General features: G+C 36.3%; 1 protein-coding gene across 3 annotated transcripts in view; it reads left to right on the top strand.

Annotated features, from left to right (window-relative positions):
* LOC111372274 (probable RNA helicase SDE3) overlaps positions 1–19,432 on the top strand; it is a 53,628-nt gene extending 34,196 nt beyond the window's left edge. For all 3 annotated transcript variants that reach the window (XM_022994522.1, XM_022994519.1, XM_022994521.1), the window contains exons 3-4: positions 16,372–16,581; positions 18,287–19,432. In XM_022994522.1, the coding sequence (XP_022850290.1) occupies positions 16,372–16,581; positions 18,287–19,252 (1,176 nt within the window). In that variant the 3' untranslated portion in view covers positions 19,253–19,432. The remainder of the gene's footprint in view (positions 1–16,371; positions 16,582–18,286) is intronic.
* Positions 19,433–27,228: the final 7,796 nt, after the last annotated feature.

Here is a 27,228-nt window from a genome sequence, read left to right as displayed (position 1 = left end):
GTGAAAGCTCCAAAAGCAATCTTTTATCTTCGATTTACTATGTTTGTCATAACTTCTATAATCATTTAAATACAATTGTTAGTAATAAACATAATTTGTTTGTTATAATCAAAACGAGAAGTCAACCGTAGGTCAACAGAATCTACTTAGAAGGCTAATACTATATACAAGATCAGGTCTGGTACATATCATCAAATACATCACAGAACCGATTACATTAGCATATGGAATTTTTGACATTTTGGCATATTCTTCTTCAGATTTAGGACAAAATTTAGAAGATAGTTTAAAGTGATTAGCAAGAGGAAGTGTCATAGGCTTACAATCAAGCATATTAAATTTTTTCAAAGCTTTTGACACATTGAAGTCATCCATCTGAACTGCAGATAAATTTGTCATTTCCTCAAAAGGAACTGCTTTGATCAACACCGATTTCGTCACTCCAGCTATTGGTTGAGCAATGAAGTTGATTGCTTTGACTTTCCCACTATCCTTTTCCAGAACAAGTCCTAGTCGCTCTATTTCAGTACATGTAAGATAGTTGTGGGTAGCACCAGTATCCGCCATAGCCCTAATTGGCTTCCATTGATCTTCACATCAATATACATTAAGCCTTTGGCCCTACAAATACGAGTCTTTGCTTCTTCCGTCTTTGTCTCTTTCAAAGGGACATCATCATTTTCAGCAACCCGATGTGACAATGTATTGCACCGATGTGAAAATGCACGAACTACATCCTCATCCTCTTTGGAGTTGGTCTCACCATGACAACTAGCTTGTGGGGCATCTTGCTTTGAACTTGATCTGCCACTTGCTAGTTGACAATATGCATTCGCCATCTGTTTCTGAGGACACTCTGACACAAAATGAGGTCCTTCGCATGAAAAGCACACAATTTTAGAATTAGCGACAGGTCGATCCTCCGTTACTTTCCCTTTGTTCCAGTTGTTACTATTGCTGCCGTTATAGTTCTCTTGACGGTTATTATGTTAATTTCCTTGAGAATGACGGGTGCTTTAGTTGGCTCCTCCCTTATTCTGAGAGTAACGTTCTCTCCTATTTGGGTTCGAGCTGGGTTTGTAAGGTCTATTTCCACCTCCAATTGCTTGATTACTCCCCGAAGGTCGATCTTTTCTCAACTCTATTTGATAGTCACTCAAACATTCAGCGGCTCCCATGGTCGCGATCAAATCAGTAACCTTTTGTCTCTAAAGTTCTGTGTGTGTCCATGGTTTCAACCCTTCGATAAAGGTGAAGAGCTTTTCCTTTTCCGATATATTTCGGATATTCAGCATATGCCCTGAAAAGGCTTTCACATACTCCCTGATGGAGCTTGTATGTTTCAGGTCTTGAAGTGCCCATCAAGCTAGATACTCAACATTTTCTAGGAAAAATTGTGATCTATTGCTTCCTTCAGGAGATCCCAAGAATCTATTCGAACCCTATTGGCCTAAATATCAGCATATTTTATTCGCCACCATAATTTTGCATCTCCATCTAGATACATGGTAATTGTGGTTACTTTTCTTGCTTTATTTTCAATCGAAGCTGCGAGAAAGTATTGTTCTGTAACACCCCGACCCCTTATGGACCGGAACGCTACTTATTTTACTTAACTAACCGGTGGTTTAGTCATAGGAGAATATGTTTTAGCGAAAGCTTAATTTTTACAATGATAATTTTAACAACAACCTTTCGAATATTTTAAATAAAACACTGAATAAAAAATAACGAAACGTAATTTATTTGAAGAAAACACAACTTCTTCTCGCGCTCAGCGTTATTCAAATACTTTAAAGAAATAACATTGAAAACGTTCACAAAAATAAATCTAATTAACTGGTTCACCGGGTTTTTCCATGGGCTCGTTGCACCACTCTCTATCTTTTCCATCATCCAGGCCCAAGGTAGAATCATATCAATCTGTAGAGAAGGGGTTAAACCCGTGAGTTAAAAAAACTCAATAGATATCATTGGTGTATTCGTGATCAAGCTATACATTTCAAAGCTGTAATTTTAGAAACCTTTTCATAGTAGGATTTCCGGTAGAATCCCAAACATGTAGAGTCATGACTTAACACGACGCCTTGACTGGAAGTACATGCCGTACCTGGAGGTACCATTAGACATGGAGGTGTATGCCGTACCGGAGGTACCATTAGACATACAAACATTAACATAAATCTTCATTTGCTAGAAACTTATAACTTAACACGAATTAACACTTTGCACCTCTACCTAACTTGATTGATGCTTTGAACATTGTTGAAAAATGCACTCCTTTGATATTTCAAAAAAAACACTTCGTTGAGAACTGATGCTTGAAAAACACTTCTTGATAGCACTAAAACTTCTAGGAAAAACTAATTTTCCTCCCTCTCCTTTCTCTTTTTTCTAGACTTGAAAACTCTCTCTTTTATGCTTAGAAGTTTTTGTCTTGGTGTGAAAAATGTGTATGTATTGAGACCTATTTATAGGTGAAAATCTCACAACTTAAGGGCAAATGAAGGGCCTAATACTCATTAATACGGGTGCCATTTATGTGGGAGTTATAGGTTTAAGAAGGTGCTAGAAAGTCGTGCAGGAATTTGACTTTTCATATTCCGCGTACTTCGGTTAATACTGTATAGCCTTTAGTATTGTCATCATAACTTCTTCTCCCGATATTCGATTGAGGTAATTCAAAGTGCGTTGGAAAACTAACTCAAAGAGCTACAACTTTTCTTTAGATATTATTTTTCAAATCGAATGTTTTCTATATCATAAATGGGCCTCAAATGAGACTAAAAATCTGAAGTATACTTTAGCCATCCAATATTCATGTCTTAGTGTCACTAAGGTGTTTAAAATTATTTGGGGTTCTACATCTCCCACACCTTAATTAAAATTTCGTCCTCAAAATTCACCTTCTGATTGGGCGAATAGTGTTGGATACTTGTTTTTGGCTTCTCCTTCCCCTTCCCAAGTGACCTCTTCTATTTCATGATTATTCCATTGTATTTTGACCAATTGAATTTCTTTGTTCCTTAGTTTGTGCACCTTTCGATCCCATATTCTAATCGGTGCCTCTTCATAGGATAAGTCCTTTTGTACTTCCACGGATTGATAGTTCACTACATGATTGGGATCATGCACGTATTTCTTAATCATTGATACATGGAACACGTTGTGCACTGTCGATAACCCAGGTGGGAGAGCTAACCGATAGGCTACATTTTCGACCCTATCAAGTATCTTGAATGGTCTGATATAGCAGGGTCGTAGCTTTCCTTTCTTGCCAAACCTGAGTACACCTTTTATCGATGCCACTTTCAGAAACACTTTTTCTCCTACTTTGAATTCTAAATCCTTCCTCCTTGTATCCGCATAGCTCTTCTGTCGATCCTGTGCTACCTTTGTCCTTGCACGGATCTTATCGATTACCTCAACTGTCCTTTCAACTATTTCTGGTCCCAAAACTCTCTTCTCCCCGACTTCATCCCAATGAACAGGGGACCTACATCTTCTACCATAGAGAGCTTTGTACGGTACCATCCCGATAGTTGTTTGGAAGCTGTTATTATATGCAAATTCTACTAGGGGTATGTATGACTCCCAACTACCCCCTAGATCCAAAATACATGCTCTCAGCATGTCTTCCAAAGTTTGGATGGTCCTTTCAGATTGACCATCAGACTGAGGGTGATATGCTGTACTAAAGTTCAGCTTCGTTCCCATAGCTCCTTGTAGACTTTTCTAAAATTTGGACGTGAACCTTGGGTCTCTGTCAGACACAATGGACACAAGTACGCCGTGTAATCTCACAACCTCCTTAATGTACAACTGTGCCAATTGGTCTAAACTGAATGTCATTTTCACTGGAAGAAAATGAGCTGACTTTGTTAATCGATCCACTATTACCCATGCAGCATTGTTTCCTTTTGCTGACTTCGGGAATCCAACCACAAAGTCTATTGTGATATTTTTCCATTTCCATTTCCATTCGGGTATGTCCAGTGGATTTAACAATCCAGTCGGTCTTTGGTGTTCTGCCTTAACCTGTTGACATACCATGCACTTCTGCACGTACAACCCTATACTTCTTTTCATATTTCTCCACCAAAATGTATCTCGGAGGTCTCGATACATTTTCGTACCACCGAAATGTACGGTGTACCGGGTGGAATGGGCCTCTTTCAATATTTCGTTTCTCAAGGTTTCATCCTTAGGCACACAAATTCTCCCCTTAAACATCAGTGCCTGATCCAAAGCTATTCCAAAATCCTTTTTCTTATCAGTACCAATTTCATTCTTGATCTTCAACATGAATAGGTCATTACCTTGTGTCTCTATAATTCGATCTCTAAAAGTAGGTTGAATTATCAAAGCTGCTAGACGAGCAATGACTTTTCCTGGTGTGGTAACCACTTTGATCTGCAACTTTTTCAAGTCCTTGACTAACTCCATTTGAAAAATGGGTAGTGACGCCAACTGTCCTATTGATTTTCTACTTAAGGCGTCGGCCATAACATTAGCCTTACCTGGATGGTAATGGATAGTGCAATTGTAATCATTCACCAATTCCAACCATCGTCTTTGTCGCATGTTCAATTCCTTCTGTGTGAATAATATTTGAGACTCTTGTAATCTGTGTAGATATCGCACTTCCCTCCATATAAGTAGTGTCGCCATATCTTCAAGGCGTGTACTACCGCCACAAGTTCTAAATCATGTGTCGGGTAGTTCTGCTCATGTTTCTTCAATTGTCTTGATGCATAGGCTATCACTTTTCCATTCTGCATCAGCACACATCCCAATCCTTGCTTGGATGCATCACTGTATATAACAAACCCTTCCATACCCTCAGGTATTGTTAACACGGGTGCTGATATCAACCTTTGTTTAAGTTCTTGGAAACTTTGTTCACATTTATCCGTCCATTGAAATTTTACTCCCTTCCTTGTAAGCTGCGTCATTGGTCCAGTTATTTTGGAGAATCCTTCTATGAATCTCCGATAATATCCTGCTAATCCTAGAAAGCTCCGTACCTCGCCAACATTAGTTGGTGCTTTCCAGTTGGTTACTGCTTCCACTTTCGCTAGATATACCTCAATCCCTTGGGCAGTGACTATATGTCCAAGAAATCCAACTCGTTCAAGCCAGAACTCACACTTCTTGAATTTGGCATGCAACTTCTCCTTGCGTAATACCTTTAATGCTATTCTTAGGTGCTCTTCATGTTGCTCCTTACTCTTGGAATATATCAGAATGTCATCAATGAAAACTATGACAAATTTATCCAAGTACTGATGAAATACACGATTCATCAGGTCCATGAACACTGCAGGTGCATTGGTTAGCCCAAACGGCATCACTGTAAACTCTTAGTGTCCATAACGAGTTTTGAAAGCTGTCATGGGTATATCCTTTGACTTTACTTTCAATTGATGGTATACCGATCGTAAGTCGATCTTGCAAAATACTTTAACTCCTTTCAGTTGATCTAAAAGATCCTCGATTCTCGGGAGTGGGTACTTATTCTTGATAGTTAATCGATTTAACTCCCTATAATCGATACACATCCTCATGCTTCCATCATTTTTCTTCACGAACAACACCGGTGCACCCCATGGAGATACACTTGGTCGTATAAAGCCCATATCTAGGAGTTCTTGCAACTGCTTCTTTAACTCTTGTAGTTCCTTCGGGGCCATTCGATATGGGGCTTTTGACACTGGTACCACTCCGAGAATTAGGTCTATGGTAAATTTCACTTGCCTATCTCGTAGAATACCAGATAGATCTTCTGGAAACACATCTATGAATTTCTGTACTATTGGTTCGTCTCCAACCTTTATCGTCTCCTGTTTCCCTCCTGAGATGTTTACTAAATATCCTTGACATGTTTCTTTTCTCAACATATTCTTAGCTTGTAATGCCGATACTAGTCGAATAAGGGGTTTCGTCTTCATTCCAAGGAATGAAAATGGTTCATCTCCTGGTTTCTGAAATGATACCTCTCTTTCCTTACATCGGATGGTGGCGTAATTACAACCCAACCAATCCATGCCTAGTATTACATCAAAATTCTTCATTTCTATCATGTATAGGTTCGCTTCCACTGGTTTTCCCTAAACTTCAATACTTACTGATTTGGCTATTCTATCATTACTCAAAGGGTTGTCTGAAGGAATGCTAACCTCTAATGTACCTTCCAACTTATCACAGGTAATACTAGATTTAGCCATAAAATTTGTCGATACAAAGGAATGTGTGGCTCCTAAATCAAACAATACATAAACAGGTGTATTGGCTATCAATAAAGTACCTGCTATGACGTCGAGTTTTCCTCTGCATCTTTCTGAGCCATTGCAAAAACTTGTGCTCTCCCTTTCTGGTTCTGGTCATTGTTATCATCCTTCTTCGGGGTAAATGTGGGATAATCCTTAAAAATGTGCCCTGGCTTGCCACATCTGAAATAAACATTCTTCCCTTGCAAACACACGCCACGATGCGTCTTTCCACACTTAAGACATGGCTCTATAACTGGCACAATGCTCTTGTTGGCATTGGCTCCGCCATTAGCTTTCTTGTTCTGCCACTTGCCCTTTCCCTTATCCTAGCCATTCCATTTCCTTTTACCCATACTGCCATTGTCCGGTTGATTGAACAGTTGACTATATTGCTCGGCGCTAGTCTTCTGGTACCAGATAGCATGAGCTCTTTCTTGCATTTCACGGTATGAGGTGACACGATGGGACATAAGTATCATGCTTATATCTGGATTCAACCCTTGTTCAAATCTCCTGACTTTCTTGTCCTCCGTATCCGCCAGATGTGGAGCATACCTTGAAAGTTGGTCAAGCTTCATTTCATACTCAGTCAGGGACATAGTCATTTGCTTAAGTTGGAGAAATTCACTTTCTTTGTGATCCCTTAAAGACTGTGGAAAGTACTTGTCCATTACTTCCTCTTTAAATCACTCCCAAGTCAATTTCGCTTGTTGCTCTGGGGTCCTCATCCTTAACATCAGTCCCACCAATGGCTTGCATCACCGAAGAACATAAACTCAGCACACTTAACCTTCTGGGCGTCCATGTACCCTATTAATCGAAATATTCTCTCCAACTTGCGAAGCCACTCCTCGGCTGCAAGTGGATCAGCTGCTCCATTGAAGGTAGGGGGCTTGTGTCGTCTAAATTGCTCAACCACTGAAGCATGGGTTGGAGGAGCATTAGGAGCTAGTGGTAGGGGTTGCGCCTGGTTCGGGTTTTGCCTGCCAAGGTCTTGACCGCTTGGAGGAGATCTCTTATCAAGTTGGTTTGGTTTGCGCGGGCCATTTTCCTTTAGACAAAATGTATGGTTCTTAGTAGTTTCATACTTCGAATCTTAACAAAGAAGATAAAGTTTTATTTCTTGACATAAAGAAAGTTGTTACAAGGATTTAAATCTAACCCCTATAAGTTCTACGGATCTTCTTTGGTGGAGCCTCATCTCTAGAGGAGTCTTCCGCCTCAGGTCCGGATTCTATGTCCATCTCAACCTATGGCTCGGGCTCAGGATCATTCCCTTCTTCAGGCTCTTCTTCTTCATCAAGTTCAATTACTATCTCCGGTTGAGGTTCTAAGTTTTCCCTCCATAGGTCTAGGATTGATTGGTAATACACTTCAACTTCAAATATATTTGGGTACCCCTCTAGCATTACATCGCTAACCGTGACTCCCATATCTCTCCATTGAGGTGGAAGGGAGTGTATGAGGTTATTTATAGCCTCAATATGCGTTATCTCCATTCCAGCGTTCACCGCTGTCATGCACCTCTCATAGACATCATGTATATGTTCGTCAAGTGGACGAAGCATATCAGTAACGTAATTCTCATAGGACTGAATGACGATTCTGCGGTTCAATGCTTCTTTATATGCCCTGACCGTTCTACGAGCCATATTTGTTGCATTTTCACATATCATATACTTTTTTTTCTTACTCTTGGAAAAATGGCTACTGTTACATAACATTCTACCTATAAATTCTAGCCCAATGCATATCTTTTGAAAAAAAAAAAAACACATCTTTCAAATCATTTCTAACTGGCATAGTATATCTTTGAAAATAAGCATAAGTTGTACCATAGCATCGCAAAGCATCATAACATAGTCTTTTCATGAAAACATTAACTTTCAACATACCTGGGCCATAGGATGAGATTGATGGATGGATGCAAGATGCCATGGAATATCTTAGACTTTTTCATTTAAAAAAAAAACATACTTGGTTTAAAGAACCGGTTAAACAGTTTTTTTAAAAAAAAAACATACTTGGTCTACAGAACCGGCTAAACCGTACTCTGATACCACGCTGTAACGCCCCGACCCCTTATGGACCGGAACGTTACTTACTTTACTTAATTAATCGGTGGTTTAGTCATAGGAGAATATGTTTTAACGGAAGCTTAATTTTTACAATGATAATTTTAACAACAACCTTTCGAATATTTTAAATAAAACACTGAATAAAAAATAACGAAACGTAATTTATTTGAAGAAAACACAACTTCTTCTCGCGCTCAGCGTTATTCAAATACTTTAAAGAAATAACATTGAAAACGTTCACAAAAATAAATCTAATTAACTGGTTCACCGGGTTTTTCCATGGGCTCGTTGCACCACTCTCCATCTTTTCCATCATCCAGGCCCAAGGTAGAATCATATCAATCTGTAGAGAAGGGGTTAAACCCGTGAGTTAAAAAAACTCAATAGATATCATTGGTGTATTCGTGATCAAGCTATACATTTCAAAACTGTAATTTTAGAAACCTTTTCATAGTAGGATTTTCGGTAGAATCCCAAACATGTAGAGTCATGACTTAACACGACGCCTTGACTGGAAGTACATGCCGTACCCGAAGGTACCATTAGACATGGATGTGTATGCCGTACCAGAGGTACCATTAGACATACAAACATTAACATAAATCTTCATTTGCTAGAAACTTATAACTTAACACGAATTAACACTTTGCACCTCTACCTAACTTGATTGATGCTTTGAACATTGTTGAAAAATGCACTCCTTTGATGTTTCAAAAAAAACACTTCGTTGAGAATTGATGCTTGGAAAACACTTCTTGATAGCACCAAAACTTCTAGGAAAAACTAATTTTCTTCCCTCTTGAAAACTTTCTCTTTTATGCTTAGAAGCTTTTGTCTTGGTATGAAAAATGTGTATGCATTGGGGCCTATTTATAGGTGAAAATCTCACAACTTAAGGGCAAGTGAAGGGCCTAATACTCATTAATATGGGTGCCATTTATGTGGGAGTTATAGGTTCAAGAAGGTGCTAGAAAGTCGTGTAGGAATTTGACTTTTCATATTCTGCGTACTTCGGTTGATACTGTACAGCCTTTAGTATTTCCATCATAACTTCTTCTCCCGATATCCGATTGAGGTAATTCAAAGTGCGTTGGAAGGCTAACTCAAAGAGCTACAACTTTTCTTGAAATATCATTTTTCAAATCGAATGTTTTTTATGTCGTAAATGGGTCTCAAATGAGACTAAAAATTTGAAGTATACTTTAGCCATCCAATATTCATGTCTTAGTGCCACTAAGGTGTTTAAAATTATTTGGGGTTCTGCATGTTCCATGCCTAACAAGAAGTTTTCGACTTTTTTTGCATCACGTGCCCCTCCGTAGGAACACAGTTCAAGAATTCTAAGTCTGGGAGTATACTCATGTGCGGGAGCTTGCCCATTGTCCACTGCACATTGGAGTACTTGTAATTGAGCTATCAACTCTTCCATTTCATTCTGCAGATCAGGAATGATTGCAATAGTTTCAGTCATTGCTGCACAAGCCTTTTGGCTTTCATCCAGTTGGATGTCTAATTTATGAATCTCTGACTCTGCCACCTCGAATTTTTCCTCGAGGCCCTCCACGGCATAGCACAACCTAGTAGTTGTCTCATCAAGCACATCCACTCGCTTTTTAGTAGTACTCTTCATTTGAGGATCTCTCACTTCAGTAGTGTGTGATGTAATTTGATACATAGCTTTCTTATCGAGGGTCGTGAGCCATAGCTCTGATATCAACTTTCATGGGGTGCCTTTCTTCTTGACACATAAAGGGACACCGTGCGACAGTAGTCTGCTCCGCTAGACTACTTTTCTCCTTTTCTCAATCACATCGAGATGAAAGAAAATTTGATTACAATTTTTTAGAAAGTTTACAACAGAGAATTTGAATGCATTGAAAGTAAATTGATAAAATTGATGAAAGCTAAAAATTACAATTGCTGGTACAGAAGGCGGACACCGGTAAGCTTGAAAGATTTTTGATTGACTAATACCCCCTATAATAGCATTCGAAACAAAAACTTATATGACAAGAGTAGACGTTTAAATGACAAGAAATCATATTAAACGTTTACAAATATCTGAGCTATTTTACAACTAAAATAACTATTACAATAGAAAGGAAATTACAACTCAAACTTGAACAAATATTTACAATGTGCGGTCGAAATTGGGCAAATTGCGGCTACGATTGTGTCAAGGGTCTAAGTAAAGCTGCGGTCCTTGACACTTGGTTTTGTCCAAAAATAACTCTATCTCATCTTCTGTGCAGGTATAGATACAATGCTTTGAAAGAGCCACATTATCTTATAGATACTAACCTTTCCATGGCCATTTTTGTCAAGCTTAATGAAAATTCATCTTAGGTGGATGCTACTTAGAGGAAACTTTGAGACTTATAAACTCTAATTCTACTCCGCTGATTGCTTGAAGAAAGAAAAATAAACATTCAATGACATACAAAATTTATAGAGGTTCGCCTTAATGTGAGACTACGTTCGCTCCCACCGTTGCAATAATTTACTATGACGAACAATGTTTACAAAAAATAAAAATAAACAATCGAACTCTTATTTTCTCTAGCGTCTCTTTGTCTCCTTTTTACAGCCCCCGATTTATAAGATAAATTAGAGTAAAATTGAATTTCAAAAGAATACAAATTCCTAAATAGCTTCACGAAATGATAGTAATTAGGTTTCACAACTTAACAAAAACATATCGTATGGGAGTTTAAAGCAGAAACACGTCAGATGGACTTTGAAGTTTCCTATTCCTATTTGGTGATGTATCGTGTAAAGTCACGAAGGTATTGCATATATGCATATAGTTATATATACAACAATGAAGATTACATCACATATATAATGCTATTTGTATATAAGGAGTTATATAATAGTTTATATATAGAATATGTGTCAAAAAGAGAATAGGGAATTTTCTTTTAATTTTTGGTTGAAAAAATGTTGATCCAATCATATTTCACTATATTATGCATATATATACCATTAAGTAAACTATTATGTATATGTTGCAACAACCGTATGTGTGTGTATATGTATAGGAAATTGCCTGCTGTACAAGTCCCTCACATGCTAGGTGGGGGGTGGGGTGGGTGATTATTTAAAAAATAAATAAAATTAGCCTACCCCCCCCCCTATTTGTGTGTGGCCTGTACGGGTAGCAGAACTCGAAGGATGATGGTAGAAGGTTATTGTTTTCAATTATTGAGAGAAAAAAATAAATAAATAAATCTAAGGTTGTCCTTTTTTGTACGGGATATACAAATCATTTTATCTTAACTTGCGGTTGAAATTGCGGGTAGAACATTGTAGGAAGTTTCTTGGCAAAAAAGATCAAAGTGATTGACATTGTTATATGAAAGAGAATTGGTCGGAAGTTTCTTGGAGGAAAGGAACAAATTCTAGGATTCTGGCTCTGCTTTTGGAGTTCAATAAACTTTGTGTACATGAATTCATAGATTTCTCTAGATTTTTCCTTTTTCTTTCTTTGAATTCATAAATAATGGTTCTTTCACTACCTGAATGGGTCCATTTCTCGAGCACCAGCTCCATAGTGTTGAAACATGGTCTAACCGTTCCCGTCTGGAATTACTCGTTGAGGGTCTAGCCTAGATTTGATATGGTTATGTAGAGTCTAGCTAGTTAAGCTTATGGTCGACACGAGACTATTTTATTTTTAATTTCAAAAATAAATCAAATAAATTATGAAAGGTGTCGATCGGGTGACCTCCATTGTCTATGCCCAACATGATGGAAAAGTATTGGGCGTGCCCTATCCACAATAATCTTCTATTAGTCTATGTCAGTACATGATAATAATCTCCAGTTTGGCTTGATAGCTATCTCCATATGTTACACTCAACTACTAGTGTAATTTATAATGCTATTGGAACAATAACGTAATATTATCTTCGACCAATGAAATATTTTTTTGACATTTAAGACTTGGACATATAAGATTATGAACATTTGAAAAAAGATGGGTTCTAAATGGTTTAAAGGTGGAACCATATGTAATATGTGAAGCTTGCCTTCAAGAATCCTTTTCAGCTAAAGAATATAGTGCCAAGGATGTTTTAGAATTAATCGGTTCTTATATATGTGGTCCTACGAGTGCAATTGCGATAAGCGATCACGAGTACTTTGACATATTTATGGATGATTACTCAAGATACAGGTACATATAATTGAAGTATAAAAGTTCAAAAAATCTTGAAAGTTCAAAGAGTATCGTACAGAGGTTGAGAAACATTTGGGAAAAATATCAAAACATTTCGATCAAATTAAGGTCATGAATACCTTGTACATGGATTTAGGAAATACCTATCGGAATATGTGATTGTATCCAACCAAGGCGCAAATGGACACCCCAACAAAATGGTATTTGAGAGAGGAGAAACAGAACTTTATCAAATATGGTTAAATCCATTACGAGTTTTTCATCATTTTAGGGATATACCCTCGAGACTATGGAAAATGACAAGTGTACATCAAGTGCTGTACACTATATTTGACAGCTCTCTCACAAAATGTGGGGCTCGAGATTATTTTAATCGCAGCCCCAATCCTCCATATGAGAAAGTTGTCAACAATACTGTGAAATAAGTTGTACCTGTAGCACAATTTCGAGACTACAGCGTATGTTGAGAACATAGTTCCATCAAAGTCTTTTCCTTAGGACTTCTCTCGAAATCTAGAATGGACGTAGAGCTACCAACATTGGTCATCTCCACATTTGGGGTTATCAAAACCTCCTATTTGGCCAATCAACGCTGCCTCGAATAGGTAGATAATGTAGCTGATTTGAATACACATGTTGGGGAATGGGAGATTGGAACTATTAGCGAGAATTTTTGTCTCATCTGATAAAGAGCAGATTTTGCCTATTCCACTAGATACATTGAGACGAGATTTATTAATTATGCACCACGACCCAAACGGAACTTATATTTATAGAAGTGGATATAAGTGCTTGTTGAATGGTGATCTAGATCACGAAGCTGCAAGTACTTCTGATGGAGGGATATTTGGACTCGAATATCCACTCGTTGCACTCTAAGTCAACTAGCGCGGATTGAATAGAGCTAGTCATGGCTCTCAAAGATGAGAATTGTAGCTTTATTAGGCGACGTCAATTGTGGTTCTTGTTGTTTTATTTCCCATGACGAGAATAGAGTAGCCCACTTTGTAGCGTTTTTTATTCATTTAGTCATTGGCACTTCTGGTTGGATTGATTGTATTCCATTCTTTTTATAGTCTCCAAGTCGTGGCAATCTATTTTAGTGTATTCCATTTTGCTTTATAAAAATAAAAAATAAAAAAAGGCGATACTACTTCTAATTTCTAAAAAATTCCATAATTAAACAAGAATTTCCTAAATTGAATATATAAGTTAAATATTAAATATTTGACATTATTTTATTACAGTAAAAGTTTCGATGTTTTAATCAACTATTGATCTTCTATTTTTGTTTCAATTTGGATGGTTAAGTTTAGACGTGAGCCTTTTTTTTTTCTTTTGGGAGGTGCCTATAATGAAACAGAAACTAAAGTTCATTGACTAAGTTGAGAAAAAAAAAAAAGTTTGGTGACCGAAGTGGAGAAACGCATATAATGACTACAAGCGTTTTCAATCAAGTAGACGCATTGGTACATGTTCATGTGTGGGCTCGTGTCAAAATGAACATGCAACCTAGAGTTGGGGTTACCTAGCTCAAACAAATGGATCGAAATCAGCTTTAACTCGATCGAGGTTTCATGGGTTCATGGATTGGCCAATCAATATAGGAGATCAAATCAGGTTGACTATTCAACCATTCATGTAGGGGTGTACATTTTAGCGAAAATCAAACCTGCCAAATTGAAATCGAACCAAGATCAAATATTTCGATCTAGTTCCAAAATAATAAATTAGGAATCAAATTGAAAATCAATTCGGTCCAAGTCGATTCTTAGTTCTTGAATAGGAACCGTAAGTACTCGACTCTAAAATCGAATTTGTCCTTTCTTATGAGTATTTATTTTTAAAATTTATTCATCCCAACCCCCAACGACCTCGACTCAACAAGTAGAAGTTTCAAATCAATCATATTCATTCATTTGAATAATTGAATCATATCGCTTTCATTCATAATCCCTACTAACCACACTTTATGTTCTGTCCGCCTCATAAACCTTTGTTGATGCATCACACACAAAGCCAGGTTGAATCTGATGCTATTATTCTAGAGATTGAATGTTCGTTGGAGACATATTTGCACTGAATTAAGAAAGTGTATGTGTGTATTAATTTCTAGTACATATTAGAAAAATATTTATTTTATTGTCAAAATAAGTATTTAATTTGAACAAATGAAAAATCTATGTATTTAAAAACACAATTATTTGCCTATAAGTAAGTTTACTTACAAGTTGAGTTTTCTTAGCCAAACATGCACGAAGAACGTAAGGGAAGAAGAGATATTATTGGCTGTTGGAACCATGAAGTAGTCTTTCTTTTCTTCAGTATTCATATCGTTGTCTCCACTTTACTCTCTTCCTTCTCAGATTAATACACGCAGGCAGGCTCACCGATTTACTGCTAAAATCTTGAAAATCCATTTTTAAGTCTTAATAGGATCATAGAATTACTCCTCATTTGTGCTGTTCAAGTTGCTGATTTCTTCATTCTAAGCTCAATCCTACCTGGGATAGACATCGGAAAATTCTCAGGTATGCCCACGCCCTTCTGGTAAACACGGACGATCGCACCGTTGCACATAAAGGCCTATTCATGTAGGCAAATGTGTAAGTGTATGTGTATGCTACATTTCCCAGTTACTTGCCTTGTATTTGATTAAATATGACCTTTTTTCTAGAAAGTACTACTTCCATCCCATATTTTTTTATTTTTTTCCCGCCTGTCCCAAATTATAGACCACTTTTTTTATTGAAAGTATAGATATATATTTTTTTGTTTTCTAATATTCCCCTATTTAATATACATTGTTATCAACAAATATAAATTAATCCTATTTAAATCATTATTTAATGTGGGGGTATATTAGGAAAAATGTAAGAAAAATTTATATTTCCAACTATATTAATTACATTTTCTTTCTGGAGAGTGCTAGATGTAAAACCTATTTTTGTACAAAATGGTTTACTTACACTCACAATGGGAGGGTGAGGGCTACATGTTGGCATTTTTAATTTCATGTGGGGCCCAAGTGTATGTGAGAGTGAGTAAAACATTTTGTACAAATGTGTGCGTACAAATATCTTTGTCCTTTCTTAATTTGTGTGTAAAATAGTAACAAGCCTGCGACGGAGTTAGTACAAAATAAGAAAGGGTAATTTGCCCATTTAATTCTTCTTGTTTCTTAAACTTTCTTTGCATAAGTAGGGGTCACTGGACCCAACCCAATTTAGAGGGAGATGTTAGAGAGTAACAACACAATCTTTCATTTAAGTCAGAAAGAATTTTATCATTTAGTTTTAGACTTAAGAAATTTATGTTAATTGCTTCGATTCAGAATTTTCAGTTTCCTTTATTGGCTGAGTTTTTCTAGTAACAAACCAAACTCTCGTGTTGCTGGAAGTTCTTTTAGCTCATAATCACAGTATCTGGTTTTAAGTCTTCACACTGTTTTATGGTGTTCAAAACGGTAATCTTATTTATTTACAATGAAGTGTTGTCAAATGGTGATCCTACCTCAATCGATGCTCTGCATTCCCTAAAACTCAATAAAAGTATCAAAAAATGATGGTAGTCGGTAGTTGTTCTTCGTGCTTTTTACTTGCTCAAATGATATTTTTAATCTTCTGACTAGATAAATGTTCAGAACCCTAATCCTTGAAATAAAAACAAACAAAGAAGCTCTATATTTTTATGGGTTCTTGAAATCACTGTATTCCTTTTGTTAGGGATTTTTTTTGTATTCTTTCACTCTGACTTCGGTACCTATAAGTGTGCTCATTATATGTAGAGAATTAACATTGTTGTACCACCATAATATCTTCAATTTGCTTTCTTGGATCAGAAATGGGATGGATTTGAGATGAAGAATGTAAATCTGGAGTTGCACAATGCTGAAATCCTTTTCAAGATCGGTTATCTCTCAAGGAATAAGCATAAGGAAAAAGATAAAAAAATATTTGTAACATTTGACGTTGGAACAAACCGGCCATTCCTGTTATCTAGAGACTTCATCTCAGTAAGGCTTTCGAATGGGAAAGGCAAAGAATTTCAGGTAAGCCTCAGTTTTTTATCAACTGAATCGACAGGATCACAGTAGTGAAGCTGATTCTTGTGTTGTCAATTTAAAATTTGTTGCTATATTCAACCAATGCTCACTTGATTTCTAATTTTTTTCCTCCATCACATACTGATATTTTCTTTGACTGTTTTCTTTGAGAAGGGCTGAAAGGTCATTACTAGGGTCGACCAAAAAGCCATAATGTCACGAAACGAGGAGGCTATAGTATTAAACTAAGAAGCCATTTCAAACAGAATGTTTAGCTTTTCTCTTTGATGATGTCAAAGTACTGTTATACTTAACTTATCTAAAATGGGAATTAAAACAGAGAAAAATAAAACAATTGATGAACCTTAGCTACTGGTCATCTCATAGACTAAACCATAAAATATCAATCATCCTGACATGTTTGAATCATTTCACATCTCAAGATAGTAACTAAATCATCAATTTTTTGAGAAAAATAATTGAACTTACTCACCCCTCTTTGAACCAACACTATCAAAAGCAGACTAGAACCGGAGAGCCTAGTCCGACTAGAAAAACCAAGAACTGGTCTGAAATTCAATCCAATTATAGAGTAAAAACCAGAAATTTTGAAACTGGTAAAATAACTATTGAACTAATATTGAGAGAGAAAATATTTTCTTAATATTAATCATGGGAAAAGATACACTCACACGTGTGTGTGTGTTTGTATATATGTGTGTGTGTGAGAGAGAGAGAGAGAGAGAGTGTGTGTGTGTGTGTGAGTGTGTGTATTAAGAAGTCTATATTAGGAAGGTATGCTAATTAGGAATCCCTATAATTATGCCAATCCCTACAATTAAGCCTATACACGACCCTACAGATTTATTGTTATATCCTGTAACATGAACCAACCAAATTATAAAAGTTGATTTTATTTATTTATTCAATTTATTATAGCTGTTTCAGCCAAGATCTATCCCTTGATCCTTGATCCTCTCTCTTTCCAGGAAATTTAAAAAAATAAAAAATAAAAAAAAATAAATAAATAAAAAATAATAATAATAATTTGAACACATGAACATTAGATGATTGATGTTCAACATATTGGTTTATTGCAATTTAGTCAAGGCCTTAAGTGCATTTTTGTTCCTCATTTTTCCTCAAAAATGATGATCAGACTATATTCCGTCCATTACTGAGTAAATTCCTGAATTATACTAAGCCATATTGTGGTTCCACATTGTCTAGGGTTTTGGCTAGTATATAAGAACTGTCTATGATTCCTTTTTGAACAAGTTGAATAACATCCCTTCTTCCTCATGTTTTCCTCTGTGGATCAGAATATATTCTGTACATTACTGAGTAAATTCTAGAATTTTAGGAGCCATGTTGAGGTTCCACACTGTCTAGGGTTTTAGCTATTAAATAAGAAATTTGTAAAATTCCTTGTCGAACATGTTGACTGTATACTTTTCATTAGCTATATGGTTTTTATTTTCTCCTTTCCATCCCAATTGAATTCAGTAATCTCTTCACATAATCAGATGGCTATTCCGGAGTAATTGAATGTCATTTAGCTCTTTTCATGTATCTGTTTGCAATGGAAGTATATATTCGAATCTTATATTCACAAGATTTTCCTTATACATTGCATTGTCTAGTATTGAATTTTAGTAAATGTAATTCATTCCTGTCTTATTAATCTCACTGTCATCGTATTCTTAAACAGGGTAGTTTCTATCGTCTGGTGGGGAAAAATTTGCTCTTGGCTGAATTTGGAGATGATTTTCACGCTCATTATCAATCAGACCACAAATACGATGTCAAATTTTCATTCAATAGAGTTTGTTTAAAGCGGGCACACCATGCAATCGCAGTTGCCTCAGAATCCTTAGGTAGAAACTTCCTCTTCCCCGAGTCCATTCCAGAAAATAATGTTACCTCCATGGAACTGTTTATTGACCCCAAACTCGATAAGCAGCAAATTTCTTCTCTTCAACACATCTTAAGCCTCAAGGGCTCACCTCCTTACCTCATTGAGGGACCAATATCTGTAACTGAAACAAAGGCATTGTCGAAACCTGGACTATTAATTGCAGAAGCAGTTGCCCAAATCTGTCGAAGTTCCCCATCAAATCGAATTCTTGTATGTGCACCATTAAACCAAACATGTGATGTGCTAATGAGAGGCCTCCAGCAGCGGATTCCGAAGTCTGATATGTTTCGAGCCAATGCAGCATTTCGAGAGTTGGATGGAGTACCCTTCGATATCCTTCGGTCCTGCTCATATGAGGAAGAGGTCGAGTGCTTTTCGTGTCCTCGTCTTGATGAACTCGAAAAATTCCAGGTAATCCTTTCCACTTTCATCAGTAGCTTTCGACTGTATGCTGAAGGACTGAAGACTGGACACTTTAGTCATATTTTTCTGGTAGACGCCTCATCGGCCACAGAACCTGAGGCTATGGTGCCTCTGGCGAACTTTGCAAATGACAGAACAGCCGTCATAATGACTGGTACACCAAAGAGGAATTCAGGTTGGATTCGCTCTCCTATTGCAAGAAATAATGGATTGAAGATTTCCTACTTTGAGAGACTCAGAGAAGGCAAGCTTTACCGAGGCCTTGATCCAAAGTTTATAACACTACTGAAAAATTCTGCAATAAAATCTGATGATACATTTGGATCATTCCACTGAAATTCCGTTTCTTGTACAAACAAAATGGTGCTTGCATGTTTATGTATTGGTTCCTTGAGTGCAAGTTGCACTGAGATTCCCCTGCAATTGTATTTTTCTTTGGCACCTCTGGAAAGTCTCTGTTGTTTGATTACCTTTGTAGCATGTTTGGTACTTAATAAACAGTCGTATTCTCGAGCATGTCCTAGGTGTATATGTTGTCTCTCAACCACTAAAAATGTCAAGAATTAAATTAAAATCTATAGAGACTGTAGGATTGAACTCCCCAACTTTAAAGGTAGCATAATTTTGGTCCTAACCTTCAAAATTGAGGTTACAGTACCTCAACTTATTTAAATCTGTGAATCAAGATCCTTATATAGTGGAAATCGTCAATGTGGACATTAAAATTTTAAGTAGTTTGATGGTTTTGGCGTGCAATGTAACATTCACATTGACTGTTTCCGTCACAAAAAGACCTAGAACCTCAGTTTTTTAGATTATGGACTCGAGGTCACACTAATTGAAAGTAAATTTGCCCTTGGTACTTACTCAAAGCTACTGATGGGGGAAAAGAGTGAATATATTTGACGGAGTCGAAAAGGATTTCGCTAGTCATAGTAAGGTCTTTTGAGCCTTTGTCCGGGGACTCAAACAACGAGATTGCTAATGCCCACCACCCTGTGTCCTTGGCATTGAAGTAAAATGAGATGACCATTATGCGAGTGCTCATCTCTCTTGAAACAAGTCCTAGCGTTTATAGGGATGTCAAATGGGCCGAACGACTCGTTGGCTCGGGCGCTCAGCTCGTTAAAACTCGGTTCATGGGCAGCTTGAACTCGTCAAATGACGAGCCCGAGCCTGAGCTCGAGTCGAGCAGGGGGCTCAATCCCTTGAGCAAAGTTACAAGCGTGGGCTCGTAAAAAATGTGCAAATTTACAAAAATTAAAAATTAAAACAAATCAAGAGCTCACGAGCGGCTCGTGGGCTCGACTTGGCTTGCTAGCTTGTGGCTCGTGAGCTCGCCCACAAGGTGAGACGAGGTGGTAACACTCCAAGGTGTCTACACAAGGGTGATGAGGCCAAGGCAATATGCTGCGGAGACGAGGAGAAACGCCTCTTCGCCACCAGTTTCACAAACAGATTTTTTACACGATTGTTTCTATATCTTTAGGAATGATTGATGTGACGTTTCTGCCATATGTCAATCCAAGATCAGAGAAATTAAATGCCCGCCCACCAAGTAAGCGACTGATGGACGCCTACGACCGGACACCTCGCATCGTCGGATGGCTACACGTGTCTCACGTATGATGGTACCCTTTGCCTATAAATACTAAGGACTTGGCCATAAAGAAGGTAAGCATTCCATAGTAAAGTAATTATACTCTCCCCCCCATAATTTAGCTTGTGCGTTCCAACATCGCTTCCTCCACCGTCGACTAACTTGATCGTCAAAGTATATGTGGCCACCACCTTCATCGTCAGTATCGACCATATATGCCTGACCGTTAGTCGTTGCACGTAGGGGGAACACGTGGAGTAGCTCACCATTGGCCACGTAGAGGGCCCAAAGTGCGGGGTCAACAGACTCAAACATTGGAACAAGATGGATAAGTGGTGTGAATTTGATTGAAATCCAAACTTAATAACAATTCAGATAAATATAAATTATTGCAGCTGCTTGGCATATCTTACGTGAACATGCCATTGAAATCACATTCTGTGTTGGGAAAATTTCATACACAAGAGATTAAGTATAGGCCATTTCAATAATAAGAAAACAAGTATGAAATTTCGCCAATCAGATACTGGTCTATCTTCATCGTCAGTATCGACCATATATGCCTGACCGTTAGTCGTTGCACGTAGGGGGAACACGTGGAGTAGCTCACCATTGGCCACGTAGAGGGCCCAAAGTGCGGGGTCAACAGACTCAAACATTGGAACAAGATGGATAAGTGGTGTGAATTTGATTGAAATCCAAACTTAATAACAATTCAGATAAATATAAATTATTGCAGCTGCTTGGCATATCTTACGTGAACATGCCATTGAAATCACATTCTGTGTTGGGAAAATTTCATACACAAGAGATTAAGTATAGGCCATTTCAATAATAAGAAAACAAGTATGAAATTTCACCAATCAGATACTGGTCTATACACACACACACACACACACACACTAATTTATTTGAAAATAAAAAACAATCCCACAAATCAGCATGACTTACCAAAACCAGTAGGACTTTCCATAAAAAAAAATCATCTCTCTAACTAATTTCAGAAGCTACGGAGATCTGAAATTACTTCCAATTTACCGTCGGCTCTATCTAAATTGACGGTAAAAGCACAGTTCGAGTCACGAATTGCAATCACCAGGTTGCATTACGTTAGAATAAAACATGAGTCCATCAAACAGACCCTGATATGTTACTTCAACCTGTAATTCAGAAAGTTTGCATTTATCATGTTTGTAATTACGATTAATAAAATGTAATTTGTCGTTTATTCCTACTTCCCAAGCATCGATCGATGAAATTGTGATTTGTGTGGGAATTGTGATCGTGAATATCATTCAATGATGTTCGAAAGTGTTGTGACTGTTGCACACAACCTGTAACCGTCTGTTTATAGGATGTGACCTTATGTAGTAATGGCACGTGGGTGTTTGTGTCTCGAAATGTGTGACATGTGTGACATATTGAATATGTGACATGTGACATTAATGTTGTTGTTTGAATTAGTTACCGTGCCTCAATTGTGCATGTTTTGTGATTTAATACGAACATGTGATCTGTATATATTCAATATGTGACCATGATATTCGAGATTCAACATGCATTTGTTGTCACCTGTGATCAATTAAAATTGTGACCATATGCTATTAGCTGTGACCAATATGCAATGACTTATGGCCACTCTTCAATGGCATGTAACTAATATGCAATGACCTATGACCAATTACAAAAAAATCTGGAAAATAAGAACATGTGACCTGCATGTATTCAATATGTGACCATGATATTCGAAATTCGACATGTGTTTGTTGTGACTGTAATTGGATGTTTGACTAATTATGTTTTTGTTCATTTTGTAGAAATGAGGTTCATTCACGTTTATTTGTTGAATAAATCACAAATGATGCTAGTCTTGATTGATCGTAGTTGCGGGCATTTGAGGCTTGTTGATACAGTTATGAAAGAGTTTGGCTTGGACCCTGCAAAAATTGTTGTGACGATGAAGGCATTTGAAGTATGTCTTGAATAGTGATCTACCTCCGATAACAATCAAGAGTGACAATAATGTATTATCGTACATACTTTTGAAATATACGAATCGTTACCCTGCCAAAGATTCAATTCACATTGAGGTCACAACTGCAAATAGTGAAAAACAGCCTATTGCGGTATCAGTTAATGTTCAATTGAATGAATATAGGTTTTCATTAGCAGATATGTCATCAGATATCTGTGGAGCAACAGTGGATCCATCTAGTGATAAGTTCAAACATGAGGTCACAGTTGTGGTGGTCGTAGATGCTAGGGAGGTAGAGGAAGGGAGAGTTTTTTGTAACAAAGAAATTATGAAATTGAGCTTGTTGTTTTTTGCAATCCAACATATGTTTGAATATGTGGTCGTTCGGTCAGATAAGAAAGGCTATTTCGTAAAATGTTCACATGGCGAGTATAGTTGGACATGCAGATCATCAAAATTAGCCGGAACAGATATGTTTGAAATTAGGCATATTGCAGAAGATCACACACGTGCTGTAAACATCGTACTCAGTGTTTATAGACAAGTAACAAAGAGAGTTGTGACAACCTGCATTAAGTATAAGTACATATCATCGCGCACCATATACACAATGAATGATATACGCAACAACATGTTGTATACATATGGAGTATCTTTGAACTATGTTAAAATTTAGCGATCTCAAGAGGAAACTTTGAAAGTGTTAAGGGGTGATCCAACTAATTCATTTAATAAGATATTAGCATTTTTTTCCGTGCTACAGCAAACAAACCCTAGATCGGTCACAAGCCTAAAATTGATGGTCATAGTAGGTTTAAATATTATTTCACGGCACTAGGTGCATCTATATGGGGATGGAAACATTTTAGGCCAGTTGTTGTGGTTGATGGCACATATTTAAATGGACACTATGATTACACCTTACTCATGGCATGTACACAAGATGCAAATAATAGCATCTATGTACTTGCTTTCGGGATTGGGGATAATGAGAATGACAGCTCTTGGACATGATTTTTCGGACAGCTAAAGAAAACTTATGGGGACAGAGACGGTTTGTGCCTTGTATCGGATCGTCACAACAACATCAAAAAGGCAATTGAAAACGTGTATCCGGGAACTTCTCACGGGATATGTTCGTACCATCTACTACAAAATCTGAAATCACATTACGGGAGATCGAGACAAAACATAACACAAGCATTCAATGTAGCTATTCGCGCTTGCCCATTGTTGGAATATGAATATTACATGCAACAGCTCGACTCGATTAATGAGAAGATAAGGGGTTACCTGGTAACATACCATACATTATCCTATAATGTTATTCATTTAAATACTTTTAACATGATATTGTGCACTATATGATATACATCTCCATGATTTTGTTTATAGGACGATGTTGGACTTGAGAGATGGTCACGTTTCCACATGCCTTCAAATCGGTATTCCATAATGACATCTAATATCGTGGAGTCGGTTAATGCGGTCACAAAGTCTCCCAAGAACTACCACATTTTAGCTTTGTTGGAGTCATTAAGAGAAATTCTTCAATCTTGGTTCTGCAGACACGAGGAAAAGGCACAAGGCACTTTTACAATTTTGTCAAGCAAATATGAGAAGCAGATGAGGGAAATGAGCACAAATATGAGAAACTTGAGGGTGAAGTTAAATTCTATGACTTAATCTCTAATCTGTGATTTACCAAAATGATATGTGACATGTGCTGTGACCTGTACTATTGTGTTTGAGTAATATTTGTGTCACATTATATATAAGTATGTGACATGCACTTTCATTCGTGTCCTAATTTTTGTTTATGTGACTTATTGTGTATATAACTTGCATCATAACTACAGGTTTCCCCCATTAATCAGGCAATGTTCTTAGTATGAATAATTAAAGTATGGTTTTGTATAATTTCCACTTTTGCGTTTTCCTTTAACAAGCTATGATATGGAAAATGAAAAGAAAAAATACAGTCAGGCCCATCAAAAGATAATTTGGTAAGTTGTTTGATTAAATATTTTGTCATTACAACAAACGTATCATTATTCATAAGCTACAACATAAAAACAAACAGATATCATCACATAATTGTACTCTTTAATCATATCCAATCCAACATATCGAATATGACCTTGTTGTTCTCCCATATACTATACTAGAGAAGGAAAAAATAGCACAAAAAATCTTGATTTTGGACAAATGATTTCTTCTATTTGCATTTAAGAAATACTTGATCCTCCTTTTGCATTTTAGAGAGGACTACTTTTCCAAATATGTTCCTAGCCACTACAGATTCTCTCATGTAAAGTGAGAAACTACAACCACCAAGGCTTTACCAGGCTCAGTTCACCAACTAATCAACACCACAATGAGCAACAACCCAAAACTTCCAAAATGGTTCCTCCACTTACGGTTGCTATTGATTAGCCACAAAGGAGACAATAAAAGAAGCCAATATCACACAAGAATCAAACCACAAAGGCAATAGAGGTGAGCAAACGGAAAGTGAACAGAGGAGTAAAGAAGAAAAAGGCAGCAGTAAGTTCGCGACATAGAGGCAGCAAGAGAGATGGACCATTTAACCAATAGAGTGGACAAAAAAGGTACGTAGGCTTAGGCTAAAGTAGTGGTCCAAATGCCCAACACAAGAATAATGGGCTACTAAAATGGGTACCATTATTTAGGCATCCTACTAAGTGGGACAAGAAAAACAATAATTGGGTCATCATTTACCCTTCCTAGAACCCTCTCTTCTCCGATTCAATTTTTCTTACAGCTTCAGCCTTTGATTAACGTACACACATGCGATCTAAACATCCATGGCAATGGTGTACGACAATTTCCGCCAATGGTACAGCCAAGCCAAAGTGAGACGTCCTGTAACACCAAGGAAGAGGAGAATATCAATACAGACATAATACATTTACCTACGTCCATGCATACTCTATATAATTTGGAATTTATGGTGCGTTTGATTGCAAGTATGAAATTTGCATGGCAAGAAAATAAATTTTAGGTAATTCAATTGCCTATAACTTATTTGCACGAAAATTGTCGATTAAATATGTTTGATTGATTTAATTTTTAATCTAGAAAATATTATATTTGTTCGCTTTTTATTGGTGGGTAGATGAGAGAGAGAAAATAGATGAGAGAGAGAGAGAGAGAGAAAGAGAGAGTGAATTCCGTGGAAAATAAAATCCTACTTCCTCTAAAAAAAAATATTTTTCTTGATTTTGAGGAAAATATAATCAAATGACCAAAAGTAGAAAAATGTTTTTCATCGAAAAAAATAGTAATCAAACAGCACAAAAGTGAAAATTTGAATAGGAAAAACATATTTTTCATGAAAAATATTGGTAATTAAACGCACCCTTAATGATTCAGAGATTTCATATCAGGAGAATATCAATAGAATTTAATAAATTAAGAAAATTAACCTTGAATAATTACAGTTTTCCATAGAAACTAATTAACAAAACATTAACATTATTTAATTAAAAATACAAAAAAATAACATTGAATATTTACCGTTTTCAAAACTTGATTGAAATTATCAATGGGTAGAAGCGAAGGTCTGGAGAGAGAAAATCGATCTAGAGGATTTTTTTTATTTTTTATTTTTGTTTGTTTTCCTTTTTTGTTATTAGTTTGTTTTCTTTTATTTCAGAATACAATTTTGTATTTTACAGCCCAAAAAAATAAATTTTATCAAATATTCCATCTCTCCATTTTCCATTAGTGGGTATATGAATTCTAGTTATTTATGAATTTCGTGTTATTAATTCTCAACTAATTAATATTTACGTTAATCTAGATTTAATGAATTTTATATGAATCTAGAGTTATTATAAATAAATTTATTTATATTAATAAATCTAAGAATTTTAATGGATGTTTAAATTAATGTATTATCAATTAATTCTTATGTATCAAATGTAGTATAAAACGGTTGCTCATTTGTAGTATTTCATCATCACAAAAAATTATATCATAGAAGTTAAGTTTTGATAATATAATTTTCTTCTTTTAAATTTTTATCTTAATTTTTATTTTCTTTAGTTCGTTTGAAACTCGGCAAATCCTTCTAACAAATTAGCATTAAATATTACTTTTACAACACTTATAAAGTATTTTAGAATAACGCGCAATGCACGTTCTACTATAACTAGTAATAAACGTGATCATCATATGACGTAGCCTCCAAGACAAGACAAAAGCTTTGTGTGCGTAGCTAATACTCCATCCGTCCCATTTATATATGTTGACTTTTCTTATTTTCTTGTCCTAATTATATAGTCCTATTTTTTTTACTGAGAATGTTTTGTTTTCTTTATTTACCAATATACTCTTATTTAATTTGTCTAGTTATAGCCAATTTTTTCACTTAATCGAAATTGTACAAATATAAATAAGGATAAATTAGAAAAGTTTTTAACAAAAATTACTTTTTCAATAACATTAAATAAAATTTCTTAATACATGTAAAAAAACAAAATCAATCTACATAAATGGGACAAAAGAAGTAATAATCATGTGTCCTTGGAATTACTTGTGTCATAAATATACGATAATATTGCTTATTTTGTATTGATGAGCGGTACATGCAAGAATAAAATAGAGAAATTTTAATAGAAGAATTGCATAACATATTTCATTAATTTTTAAATTATTTCATTGCCCTTATTTATGTAGCAAAATTGAATAAATAATGCTAGGCCCTGTTGG

The sequence above is a fragment of the Olea europaea genome, chromosome 23 (genome assembly GCF_002742605.1).
Source record: "Olea europaea var. sylvestris chromosome 23, O_europaea_v1, whole genome shotgun sequence".
NCBI classification, from domain to species: Eukaryota; Viridiplantae; Streptophyta; class Magnoliopsida; order Lamiales; family Oleaceae; genus Olea; species Olea europaea.
Note: the sequence above shows the minus strand (reverse complement) of the source record. Positions and strands in the feature narration are given on the sequence as shown.